Here is a 13,407-nt window from a genome sequence, read left to right as displayed (position 1 = left end):
GCATGAAGAACAGGATCGCTCAGTACTACAGGACTAAAAAACCATGTAGCATTGTTTACATAAAATACGAGCATCTTTAGTTTTAAATACTATCTAATCTTCTTATAGTTTTTTATAATTTACTTATTAAATTCAAATAAAAACTATTCTACTATTTAATGTCCTTTCCTTTTATTATAAAGCAGACTACTAACATATGTCTGTGACTTTTAATTAAAGTAAGCACAGTTTTTTCCAGTAGAAAAATGTGATTTCCCAGTGAATGGTTCACTTTCAAGAGTATTTGTGGTTTTTTCCTGTACGTGTAATTTCAGATGCTGCACAACAAACATGTGATGGTTCGTGTTGGAGGAGGATGGGAGACTTTTGCAGGTTACTTACTGAAGCATGACCCATGCCGAATGTTGCAGATCTCCCGAGTGGATGGGAAAACTTCTCCAATCCAGAGCAAGTCTCCAACCCTCAGGGACATGAATCCAGACAATTATCTGGTTGTTTCTGCCCATTACAAAAGCAAGAAGGAGATTAAGTGAAATAAGCTTCTCATGTGATCGGGACTCTATGTACGTAGGTCCAAATTATTTTCTCAAATGTAGTAAATTTAGTTTCTGCTTTAAAAGGACTTTGGAAAATTTAAGACAGACTGGAAATGGCAACCCATTTTGAAGATCTTTGAATTGTAGAACTATTTATTTCTAGTACTGTATCTTTTATAGCAAATTACCCTTGATAGGCTAATTACTACAATCAGATAAGAAATAGACATATATTTTTAGCCAAATTATTACTCTTTAATATGTGAATGTATCTTAGAGTTACATAAAGGAGTGGATCCTGTTAATGGAAGAAAATACACAATACAATATATTTGTATGAAAATCTTATTACATTGAATCCTTGACTGTTAGGCTAGTTGAAAAATATATATGCAGGTGAAAAATGAATATTTGTGGAAATTATTTGGTAATGCCTCTTGAAATGAAATAAAAATTGACTATTTTTATGGGTTGCAAGATTTTCTTAACCAGTACAATATAAAGATTTGTTGCATGCCAAACAACTTCCCAAACTGATGACTTTAAAAAAGAAAGCCCAAGAAACCCCCCCCCACACACACACCTTCTACTCTTTAAAGCTAAAGACAATGCTCAGTGCTAGATCTGTACGTAGATCCTTCCTGTTTTTTTCAAAGTTGCCCAATATAGAAGCATGGGGAAGTTGAGAGGTTGCCCCTTCCTCTGTCAGACAATGGAGCTGTACTAGTGGGATGATGGACTGCAACCCGTGAAGGGAAGCAGTAAAGGATGCCCAGCCCTTTGACCCAAGGAGGAGCTTCAGAAGATGCTAGTCCCTCCTGAGTCACAAAACACTACACTGTTCTTGAATCCGAGCTTTTCCTTCCCCTTATTTTTAATTTTGTTGGTCATGCCAAATGTGAAATATTCATTACTCTGTCAGTAGAGTGATTCACATTCTTGTAAATCATTCACACACCTCTAAAATAGCTAAAGGCATATGGGGGCTTAGTTCATTATTTTGGCTACTTTTCTATGTTTATATTTGGTAATTTATGTGCCTTGTAACGTTCTAGAAAAATCATTTTATAGGATTATTTCACTGACTGTATAAATTTGAGCAGAACTCAGTTGTTTCAGTACAAATGAAATAAAATTTTTTAAAATACTCATGCATTTTGAAAGTCTTATTTATTATTTGTCCTCTGTGTTCCCGCAGTTTGCTGCTACTGACTGAATACCTACAAACACAATACTGCTTGCTAACCTAATAATGAGCTACGCAGTGATTGAGGCAAGCAGTCACTCACTACAGATAGCAAAGAAATACCCGGATTTTATTGAAAAATAATTTTTCCTTTGCAGGGAAAGAAAAAAAATCAAAAGCATGCTTGAAATATTTTTTTTAAGTATCAAGTGGTATTTTTCCGTAATTTTTGATGTTTAATTTTAAAACATAGCCTTTAAAATTAACAACAAAACATCTACTGGTAGACAGGATCAAGACCACCTTCTTTCACGTTCCATGCCTTATGAAAATCAGCATGTTGTATCTCATTTCTGTGGAACTGTTCTACCTCACTGTCTAAAAATATCTGCTAAATACAAACAGTTCGCGGCTGCTTGGTGCATCATACTAAGTAGCAGTACATAATTCCAAACATGTTAATAGAAAGAAAAATTGCAGCCTTTTATTCTTATTTTGAGACGTTCTCTAGGAAGATGAAACATATAGTCAAGCAGTAAATCCTTTGAAAAGCCATAGGAAGGCCCAATTTGCATAGAAGCAATGTATTTAGCCCTTATGGGAGCAGAGACAGACCATAAGTAACGTTATTTTTAAAAAATGCAGCACAGCTGAAAAAAATCATGATCTTAATATATGCACTGAGAGATCTGTTTTCAAATGAACAGAGAAGGAAAAAAAACACTAGTGAAAGTGTCAGATGTTTATTTTGAAATAATGGTTACTTTTTTAAACATAAACGTATTTCCATCATCCAAGATTAAGTTTGCATTACCATTACGTTTTTTCTTTAAAGTATTTGAAGGTGTTTACATATAATAAATCAGGAACAGATAATGATAAAAAAGTATTCTTAGGTTTATTTTAATATTAAACTTCAACAAATAATCCTGGTAAATCCAAACCAAGATTTTAAATTAAACATGAACTACTTCATGTGCTTGCACTGTAGCTATCAAAATAGTCTTTTTTGATTCAGGGTTCTCAAACACCTTAAAAAAACCCACTACATTAAAATGCTTCCTGACTTAAAACTTCAACTGAGCCAGTTCCAGAATGTGAGATCTAGAAAGGACTTCTTAAAATATTGCCACTACCACCTAATCTGTGTAAAAAGCTTGCAGGTGGGACCTACTGCATTTAAAGCAGGTGTGGTGTGAGGTGGGTGTGGATAGCAGCGGAGGATATTAAAGTAGAAGCACCGATAGATAAACAAAAATAAAATGCAGTAAGCTAGCTAAATCTGGAGGAAGGGGTTGGGTGCACCTTACTCAGAAGGTAAGTCTTGCTAATCTAATGAGTGGTATTTTCTTAGTGTACTAAATCCAATGTAGGAGTTGGGGAGTTTGTTGGGAACCTAAAGCTCAATTTACAGAGCTAAAGCTGAGCAGCAAAACCTTGCTCAGAGAGGTAGGGCCCTTGCTGCAGTGATGGGGGGCAGAACAGAGTTCACATAGAATGTATTTGGGGGGGAAATAAAACCCCCTGTTTGACTAGCTAGCTGTAGTGGATGATATTTGAAGTCTCTATGCTAAAATCTATGGTGTTAAGGTATGTGATGTAGCTTTCTAGGAGGCTGAACTGAATTATAGAGCGCCAACAGGAAAAACCTGCAGCTCTGCTTTTGTCCCCCCAAGTGAGGGAAGGTCTGCTCAGACTGTGAAATAGTTTCTTATTGAAAGGGCAGGCGATGGGATGCTGAAATGTTGAACTAGCCATGGAAGGTGATTGTAAGGAAAAGTGTTATGTAGTGATTTTAGTTCATTCTGTTACTGTATAGCTCTGCTGAATGGGAGCATTGAGGAGGCTGAAAATCCTGAAAAGTTGAAACTGTTATGAGCTGCAATGAAGCCTTTTCTCAAAATCCTTGTTGGATCGTAGGACAAACCCCATGGGAGCTCCTGCTGGCTGTGAATAAGTAACTGTGCTAAAACTTCAGATGGCTAAATTATGTAAGATTACTTTTAAAAACTATTAGTATTGTATAATGTCAAATAAGCATCACCATGCTGGAAGCAATTCAGAATTAGTTTGGAAATATAACTGTAACACCTGTTACTTCTCACTGCAGGAGGTACCTTCTGTCACCTTGCTCTTCATATATTACCTGGAGTTTTTCTTCTAAGCAGGATTATTTAAATAAATGATTGAGGATACATTTTTTTCTTTTTCTTTATTATAGTGATAATTGCTCCTTTCTTTTCATTACCACCTTTTTTCCAACAGTGATTTAGAGATGATACATAAAATCTATGCAAACTAGTTCAAGGGCTGTTGGTGGGGATGAGTGAAATCGGGAGGTGTCAATATATGTGTGTGGGAAGGTATAGCAGGTTTCTTATAACTTAAGACCCAACACTGAATTCATTATATGTGTTCATTTTAGATCAGGGAGATGAGCTGTTTGCCACACCACGGTGTTACAGAAGCATCTGCTGGAGATGCTTACAAGGGTTTGTTTCTTGTTGGGTTTATGTTTTGTGCTGCCTCGTTGGCTGTGAACACGCAGTACCTGACAGGGAAGGAGGGAGAACTATTTTTCTTTGCTCTGTGTCTCCTACTGTCTTAGCCTGTGGTATGTTAGGAATCTAAAGTAAGGTGAAGCAGACACGTGGGATCATGCAAATGTTTATGGGGCTGGAGAGGTTTTTCCATCCCAGTCCAACTGCTGGCACTGCTTGTGCCTGATGAGCTGTGTCCCAAGGATTTAGCCTGTCACCGTGCCAAATCCACATGCTGAAGTCATCTGTTTTCCTAAGGGCCCGCAGTGGTGCTCCCTACGCTTGTGGGGAGGCAGCTTCTGTGTCCTCCCAAACCTCGGGGAGTTCTGCCCCAAACACTCTCTCCCTTGGCATAATCTGTGCATTTCAACAATATGCAGTAGCAGATGGTTTCATTCTCTGTTACTGCCATGGAGATTATGCTATCGCAGTCACCGAGTCAGCCCTTTCATTTCAGCTTACGAGCACTGGTCTTTGACTGCCAGGAGTTTTTTCTATCTATCTGCCAGAAAGTGCTTTCAGCAGGTGGAGAAAAAAGGTATAGTTGTACTGCTGTAAAGCAAACAAAATGGCAACTGCCTAGATAATCTACATGAGTGGATGTATTTTAACAGCCTCTGAGGGGAAGCAAACATCTAGGATTGGGGGAAATAAGAACAAAATACTTGTTGTGTTTCCTATTTATCTAGTGCAGCACTGAGTGGTAAGAAAGAGAGGGGAAGCATCTAGTTCTACAAGGATAGAGCAGCTCTGATCTACGTAGCTCTCAGCCTTACCATTTAACAGTACACTCAGGTAGCTATTGGTTGTCCACTACAGAACTGCTGCGTTAGCTGCTTTTGTTCCCAACTGACATTAATGCTACCAAAAAACTTAAACCAAGAGGTGTTTTTATTTAGCCAAATAACTTCCCAGATTCAGTTCAGACTGGCCATCTGAACAGTTAGATGGGTATGGTATAGAAACCTCTTTAAAAATAACTTTATCAATCAGTGATTTGTAATGGAGAACTACACACTCCAAATCTGCTGATGTGTTTCTTAGCTGGAGGAATAAATTTGGCATTCAAAAGAGGGACTCTCAAGAAGCACAGACATATCTGACTTTTACCTGACGGATGGAGAGAGCAGTGTCTTCTTCTACGGTAATTCTGAATTGCAAGAATCTCCTCTTAAATACCATTCATGTGAGGCGTTCAGACCTCTACTCCCACCTTCCAGGACAGCTGCCAGGCAGACAGCTGCAAGCAGCCAACTGCCTCAGCAGGACTAAGAGCTGGGTGGGGAGCAGCGTGGGTGTTCAAACAGGGTGGTAAGCTCTTACCCAAACACAAAGCACCTTTCCTGGTGACAGCACCTGGAGCAGCCCAGGCCAGGCTTGCCTCAGGCAGCAGAGCAGTGACTGCTTCACGCGCCAAACTCCAGTTCTGACAGCACTGAAACATCAGTGGGTGACCTAGGAACTGTGATTTGTTCCACTAGGTTATTTCAATGGCTTTAAATTCAAGTCTTTGTGATCTTAATCCAGACATGGACCCCTGTTTGGTCAGTGTGCTAGCTCTTTCATACAGCAGGGGCCTAGGTGAAGAGTCTGATGGTAATTTCCTCTCCTTACGGATTTGGGGCAGTGGTATGACGGAGAATGAAGAAGAGAATGTATTAAGTTTGAAATATCCCAAGTGACCAACTAAGTGTTAAGTTCTGCTTAAGTGTCTTTGTAGGACACCCACTGTGACAGCTGTTAGACTGAAATTCACATTTCAAATTGAAGTTTAGTGTATTTTATTACATAATTCAATGCCTTTTCATCAGACTTAAAAAAACTCACTATGACCAGTTAATACAGTGAGGAGAGCAATTGCCAGCAATTAAAGGAAACTGAAGATACTCATCTGCCAAGGACATGGCTTTTTAGCCCAAACATTATATTAATATTGAAAAGTCTCCCTTCTCAACTCAATTCTAAAGGCCAAGCCAGGAAACACATTGTGTCAGGACTGCACTTCTAAGACAGCACGAGACACTACTGCGAGAGGAAAGAGAAATATTTAGTTCAAGGGGAGGGGAAAAAAAGCCTCTATAGTCTAAACTAGGTCAGAAATAGGGCCAGAAAGATACTGAGGCCAACCATAATGCTCTCCAGGGAAAAGAAGAGCTAGACTCTTAGTGTTGATCACACTGCAGCAAACTTCCCTCCTCTATCAAAGCAGTGGGTCGAGGCCACTGTTGCAAGTCTAGTTGCAACACTGTGGTTTAGGTAGCTCTAAATAATCAAAGGCAGCTTCACATTTGGCAAAGGAATTTCAGACATTGCTGAATAGAGAACAAAAGCGACAGGGCTTTGGGCATTTAGCAAATGTTACTGCGCTGTAACAAACTCACCTAGATAGTACAGGAACTTTAGGAAATGAGCCATCCAAGAGATGAGGCAGTTAAGTCTTTTGCTTTTTTTTTTTCCTAAATCCTGAAAAGTGCAGTACTGCCCTCTCGTGGTAATAAAGGAGAACAATTAATAACAGTATTTTTAATATGTTTAACTTCCAGTATTCATTATAAATACTTACAGACTCAAAAGAAACCAACATCAGAAAATGAGGAGAACAATTATTAGACTAGTAATAAAACAGCTTTCCTGCTATAAGTATACCGGGTTTATAAAGTTTCTATTTTTTTTAATTAGTGTCACAAAATGCTTCCATTTTTAACAACCCACTTTCTTTTTTGAAAAAAGGCACTAAATCCCTAAGCAGTTCAAAAGTCTAGAAACTGAAACTGAAGAGAAATGCTGTCACCCACATATTCAAATATATATATTTATGAACAACTTTCTAAGTGAGGACTTAGAGAAAAGTTTAATTGTAGAGCTTGAAATAAGCATCACAAACAACACATGGGCACCTGAGCTGTGCCTAAGCCAGTCATACGCAGACAGACATACATCAACTGACCAGACAGCACACACATACAGACTGACTACAGGTACGGAGACCACTTCCATGGGAGAAAACCCATCTCACTCCCTTGACAGGGAAGCAGTAAAACATGCACACAAAACAAACAAAAAATTTGGCCAAAACTTTAGTGTTCAGTTAGTTCCTAAGTTTCTTAGTGTATGTTTCCACATCTGTTCTCCCACAATGGCAAAGTACTGCTGAGTCTTCAGATGCAAACAGCAAAAGCCACGTGATGAATAAGTGCCACTCAGCTGCAGAAACCGGCAAGTTATTGGCAGTAAACATCCATCTTCTCTTCAGAAGTCATACTTTATCCAACCTGCCACTAAAGACAAAAACAACAATATATGCCACAGGTCTGTATGAAGATAAAAGAAAGAAAGGAAAAAAAGAACCAAAAAACCAAAACAAAGTCAACCACAAGGTTGTCTGAAGACAATAAATTCCCCATTCTAACACTGTTTATATCCAGCGAGTGAGGGACATGCAGCCCACCAGTGGCAGTTTATAGAAACTCCTGCCCCCGAGTTGTATATATCAATAAGGGTAAGAGATGAAGGCTTACAAAGCTTCTGTTTCAATAACCAGATGCATCTATTGCCTTGGAGAGATTCTAATTCTTAATTAAACCTCTGCCTGGCCTTCTGAGACAAAGCTTACATGAGAAAAATAGTAGTAGTAACAGGAAAGTTCACCAGAATCTGGGCCAACAGTGTATATCCCTCTTGTAAAGAGAGAGATACATGAAACCCAGAGTCATTACCCTACTTAGTTTGAACATTTTCTCTCTTCCCTCAGAGCTTACAGAAAATCTCAACCAGTACTGAGAAGGGACACCGAGTACAGGTCAACTCCATGAGGAGTCCCAGTGCTGAGAGTACAGTACAACTGATGCACTGTAGCTGCAGAAACTGGGCAAGGAGGTGGGGGGGGAGCTCTCTGCCATCTTTGTGTCCCCGAAATGAAGTTGCACTGAGAACACTGTGTGATGACACATGCTTCCATTGCTATTCCATCTCCCTTCCTCTTGGTTATTCTTCAAGTTATTCTATCTTGTAGATGACAACAAAACAGGATTTTCTCATTGAATATATGGGTAGTTACATTGTGTTGTTTCTTTTTTAAACTTACTCTCAGTCCTCCTTCTCCTCCAGAACCTGAAGCTGCAATTCTTTTTTCTATTTCTTCCTGTTTCTTTTTCTTTTGCTCTACAGAGTAAGCGTTCTTAATACCTCGAGAGGAAGCCTGGGAGAAAACACATTTGGGTAAGACCAGTCAGCTATTTTTCTGGATAGAAAACAAACTGCAAGTCTTGGCAACACCATTTTGTGAACTCTGGTTTGCGTGAAAAGACTGAAACATTAAGTAATGCTACTATTACATAAATGCAGTCCTCTTCGTACTGTGAGCTCTTGGTCCCATAGGTATGTGAAGGTGGTTTTGTTTCATATTGTTATTATATCCAGGTGAACATACTGAATGCAATTATGTGTACCTGCTTTGCATCCTAAGATACAGAACCAGAACCTCCCCTCCTAAACGTCCCATAAATGTCTAGTCTGTGGTTTCTCCGGTGTTGGGGCCTACTCCTGCCCTCACAAACAGAATTAAATGGGAAGAGATGTTTTGGGCAGACAAAGCTTCCACGAACTTTAGCTGTTTCATCACCTCTTTTTATCAGAAAGCTACCTAGAGATAGGATACAGATGATGGAAACTATAATGACAGCTTCTAACACTCCAGAAGTGGACAGAGTCACAAGCTCTGTATAACTACTACAGAAATCAACAGGAACTTAACATGCAGGAGAGAAAAAAAAGTTGTGTTAGCAGTGCTAGCCCAGGCTGTAAGAAACCCAACTTCTGAGTTGTGATCTGTAAGAAAAACCAGTGTGATAGTCTACCCTTCAGACCTCACAGGATGTGTGGATAGCAGTAGTACGGATGAGAAACCTGTTGTCAACTGCCTGCTTCACATCATCATGGTGATGGTCTAATGAGGACCTAGACTAGATGGCAAGAGTATCAGAACTACAGACAGTTAACACTGTAAACCTAGAAAGAAAATGTTTTAAAAACTCATTATTAGCTAAGTTTAGGGTTATGATGCTACAGCCTAAGCTATACAAAAGATGTTAAAATCTACCAAGGGACAACAGCAATGCTCTCACCTGAAACTCAAAGCCCTCATGTCAAGCCCAATTCTCAATGGGCTACTAAGGCAAATCTTACCAACAAATACTAACTCACTTAGACCCTGCGATGTCTCGCTTTTAGGCACTGGCCTTCCAAGTGAGTTAGGCACCCAGACTGTCTCTACAGCACCCCAAAAGCAAAAACACTTCACATGACTTGAGGCTGAATAATGAGCAGTTAAGAAGCATGTACAGGAAAACACTAAGCAGAGAAAGACATCTGAGCTACTCCCTTGTCCCTCATGAGGGGAAAACTGAATTAGGCTGCTTGCAAGGCATCTCTACTACCCAACATTCAGAGGCTAAAATGCTCTCAAAGATAGTGCTGAAAAATCCTGCTAGATGTTTTATCTCTGTCTTTTAAGAAAACAGAAAGTAACACAGTGATACTTGCATTTTTACTTAGCAGCTTACCGGCTACCCCAGAACCGCAAAGCCATCTGTAACCCAAGTTGCTTCATTTCTACTTCCTCCCAGGAAAGCTTTTTAGCAATTTAAAGAGCTAGATGGGTATGTTCATCTTTCACATGTTTCTCAGAAGTATATTTCCTGCAGTTATGCTTAAAAAACCTTTTGTGATTTAGGATTACATGTGGATTGCTTTTAGTCTGACACAAAATCAAGAGTTTTTAGGAAGGACTCTGAAGCATCACTCAGCTGTTGCACCAACTGTTTACCGAACGCCCTTAAAACCAGGTCAACATGGTTGTCATCACTCATACAAATAACACATTCCCTTCTCTTCCTAGTTCAGCTGTGGTCTCCAAGATATGCTTTTTACTTCTTGTGGATACTTGTATGGTGTATGTTATAAGCCTATTTGAGAGGTAGGGAAAGGAGAAAATAGGCTAGCTAGCTTCACATTCTGCTAGAACATTTGAATCCTACCTCTTCTAACTTTAAGGATACTAAACTAGTTAAAGCTTAGCAACCTTAAAAAGATACTACTTTGCTGGAATTTGAGCTGAGAAACTTGCTTGATTGTTGTCATGTTGATAAATTGAACTTAAATGCCCATTTGTGAGAGAAGTACAACTGCAGTACCAATTGAAATTGCCACCACAATAATGGTTTGACAACTCTGGCTTGAAATATTTCTCAATCTCTTGTTTTCAAGTCTTATAATGAGGTAAAAAATAATATTGAACTTGGTCTTCTGATTCTTAGGTTCTTTCTTTAACTACTGCAAAACTTCTCCCATCTGAACAAGCCCAGTTATCTTGTAATGGTCTTTGAGCATCTATGTAGCTGTGAAACTCTACTGCAAATATATAAAATATGGTATAAAGTAAAACAAGAATACTATGAAAATATTTATCAACAATTCTCACACTCCAGGCATGATATCCAGTGTTCCCACAGAAGCCCTTGCTATTTTCCCCATAAACCAGTTACCTAAACATATTTTGAATACATGGCATTTTATCAGACATTACCTCCATCTGCCTCTTTTCAGCAGCTTCTGCTAGCTGTCTTCTTTTAATTTCCTAAATAAAATGTGAAAGACAGTGAAATTCTATTCCAAGACAGTCTGTACATTCTTTTGGAAGTCTTAATTTTTGAATATGACTCAAATCTGTAATGAAAACTGCCACAAAATGCTACCCTTGAGTCAGCATCATCTTTCCCTCCACTGCCAGTCTGCAAGAACAAAGTGTTTTTAGTGACTAATGTGCTAGAACAGCAGCTGCTGACATACCCACAGTCCAACCCCACCAGCAATCTGTGCTCAGCTGTATTACGCCTTCACTCCAAAAAATTCAGGCTGGACTGAGAAGGCTGGCAGTGTGCGATGGCCTTTGGGAGCTGGAAAAGTGAAAAACTCACTCTTCCAGGCACAAGGGGCTCCTTCTTCCGTCACAAAACCCTCAGGCGAGGGGTACACAAGCATGGAGAGGGGTTCCTACCCACGTAGGAGAAATGTTGTTCTATGAAGTTTAGTTAGAAGCGAGCATGGCTGTGCACTAGAGAGAAAAGCACAGGTTTTCCCATTTCTGGTTAAAATGAGGGTCCTCTTGGCCTCGATTATGGCACGAACCCCTTTCACCTGAAATCCCCGGTCTCCATGCAAGCGCCCACGAGTGAGTGGTGGGAGAGGCCAGACGGAGGTGCCGGGTGCCAGGCCCCGCGTTCCCAGGTGGCGGGGGGCCAGGCCCCGGGCTGCCCCGGCCACTCCCGAGGCCGAAGGAGGCGTTTTCCCCGCCCGGCCGCTGCCCGGGGCACTGCGGCAGCCATGAGGCCTTTCGCCGAGCACCGCCGCAGGGAGGCCCCGGCCTCCATTTTCATGAAGGCGGCCCGTTCCCCCCCGCCACCCCGCCCCGGCGGGCAGGGCCGGAGCGCCCCGCGTTCGTCCCCCATCCCGGTGCCGCTGGGCGTCACTGCCCGCGTACAAACAACCGGGCGGAGGGAGGGAGAGAGGAAGGGAAGGAGAGAAACCGCCCCCGGGCCGGGGGTCGCCGCCGCCCCGCACTCACCGGGTCGGGCGTCTCCACCACGTCCTTGACGGCGCCCCCCATGCAGGGCAGGCACAGCCCCATGGCAGGGCCCACCACCGGCAGGGCCGGCCACGGCTGGGGAGGAGGCGGCGGGTGGGGAGGAGGCGGTGGCCCTGGCCCCGGCCCCGCCCGCGGCCCTCGCCAGGCGCCGCGCTCCGGCAGGGCCCGCCCCGTTCTGGGGTCGGCAGCGGCGGGCATGGCCGGCCGGAGCGGCGGGGCCGGCGGCCCGTGGGGGTGAGGGGAAGCTCGGGAGGGCCCGCGGTAGTCCCGTCACCCCCACCCCACCCCCCCCCGCTTTCCCCCGGGAAGTAAATTAAACTAAACTCGTTCTCTCGGCGCAGAAGGGACTGTAGTCTAATTCATTTCCAGCTCGCTCCGGTAAACCTGGTACCGGGGTTCCGAGCTGCTGGAGCTGCCTCCGCGGCAGCGGGCGGCTCCGTTGGCTGAGGCGGTGCTGCCATCCGCTGGCGCGGAGCGGGGCTGGCGGCGCGGGGGGGGGCGAGCCCGGAGCGGGGCTTATGCCGGGTGTCACCCGCCGGCTTGGGAGCTCCAACACGGCGGTGATGGTTGTGGTGGCACCTCAAAGGTTCTTTCGGAAGCCAGGGCTGCTCTGTCCCTCGCCAAAGCAGTAAGTGCTCTGGCACTGTTGAAGGTTAAACTTTTAGAACAACGTAGCAATAGTGTGCTTAGGTCAAGAACGATGTTGTCTATGCTAAAGCCAAAGGCATCCCTAATCAGAAGAACCAGTAGATAGCCTTTGAGCAAGGACATCCTGGAGCAATTAGACCTTGAAGAGAATACATTGCCAATTTGGCAAGCAAACCCAAAGTCCATGTATGCTTGGCTGAACTACTCTCGTTATAACACCAAAAATCACGCCTATAGGTCAAGAAGACCCTTGGCCAGGCAAAGACCCTTCCCCTGAGCACACGTAGTAGTACAAGTATTGTGTCAGCAGTATTATAATTGTATGTAAATTACTAACCAATCGTAGAGAGGGTGGACTTGGAAAATTACTAATTCTGCAAGTTTTGTTTATAAATATAGCACGAAAAGTCCCATTGGTGTGCTTGATTTGTGGGAAACCACCGAGCACCTGGGCTTGTGCCACCCTAAAATAAGTAAGCAGTGTCTCTCCTGAGTGTGTGAATATTGACCTACTGCACGCCAGGCGACAAATCTGCTTTTCGGACAAGAGCAGGGCCTGTGCTTGCAGCCCTCCCCTCTGCAAGTGCCAACAGCCTCTGCGTGAGCAGCTTTTTGCGGCAGAGCAGCGTGCTCGCGCGTGTGCCGGCGTGTGCCGAGGCCCGCGGGGCTGGCTGGGCAGGGACCGCTGCAGCCCAGCCCCCTGCGTGTCTCAGCCGGCAGCTTTCGCCCTCTCTGACTTGCACATGTAACCAAGAAGAACATGATTCACATTTCTTTGCTAATCATTTATGTTCATCCTGAGATATATGTGAGCCTTTCCCCCTCCTTTAATATTTTTAAATGCTCATGTCATTT

The 13,407-nt window shown here is 42.7% G+C and overlaps 2 protein-coding genes across 2 annotated transcripts in view; one reads left to right on the top strand and one right to left on the bottom strand.

The window, feature by feature from the left end:
• The window catches only part of GAS2 (growth arrest specific 2), an 86,477-nt gene extending 84,791 nt beyond the window's left edge, over positions 1-1,686 (top strand). Inside the window, exon 7 of the mRNA XM_074842534.1 lies at positions 315-1,686. Within this exon, the coding sequence (XP_074698635.1) occupies positions 315-533 (219 nt within the window). The 3' untranslated portion in view covers positions 534-1,686. The remainder of the gene's footprint in view (positions 1-314) is intronic.
• A 4,340-nt stretch (positions 1,687-6,026) lies between these two features.
• SVIP (small VCP interacting protein) lies at positions 6,027-12,171 on the bottom strand. Its single transcript, XM_074842535.1, has 4 exons — positions 11,884-12,171; positions 10,846-10,896; positions 8,347-8,460; positions 6,027-7,540 (listed from the first exon to the last, which is right to left on the bottom strand). Exons 1-4 carry the CDS (start codon positions 12,100-12,102, stop codon positions 7,526-7,528), a joined length of 399 nt encoding a protein of 132 aa, XP_074698636.1. The 5' UTR covers positions 12,103-12,171; the 3' UTR covers positions 6,027-7,525.
• Between the last annotated feature and the right edge of the window lie 1,236 nt (positions 12,172-13,407).

The sequence above is a fragment of the Strix aluco genome, chromosome 16 (genome assembly GCF_031877795.1).
Source record: "Strix aluco isolate bStrAlu1 chromosome 16, bStrAlu1.hap1, whole genome shotgun sequence".
NCBI lineage: Eukaryota > Metazoa > Chordata > Aves > Strigiformes > Strigidae > Strix > Strix aluco.
This window is presented reverse-complemented; position numbering and strand designations above follow the sequence as displayed.

Bases quoted from the DNA above. Each gene is read 5' to 3' on its own strand.
- SVIP (XM_074842535.1), bottom strand. From the start codon at position 12,102: ATGCCCGCCGCTGCCGACCCCAGAACGGGGCGGGCCCTGCCGGAGCGC. The intron at 10,897-11,883 runs GTGAGTGCGGGG...CATTTTATTTAG, and splicing joins TGGTGGAGACGCCCGACCCG to GAAATTAAAAGAAGACAGCT. The intron at 8,461-10,845 runs GTAATGTCTGAT...GTTTTCTCCCAG, and splicing joins CTGAAAAGAGGCAGATGGAG to GCTTCCTCTCGAGGTATTAA.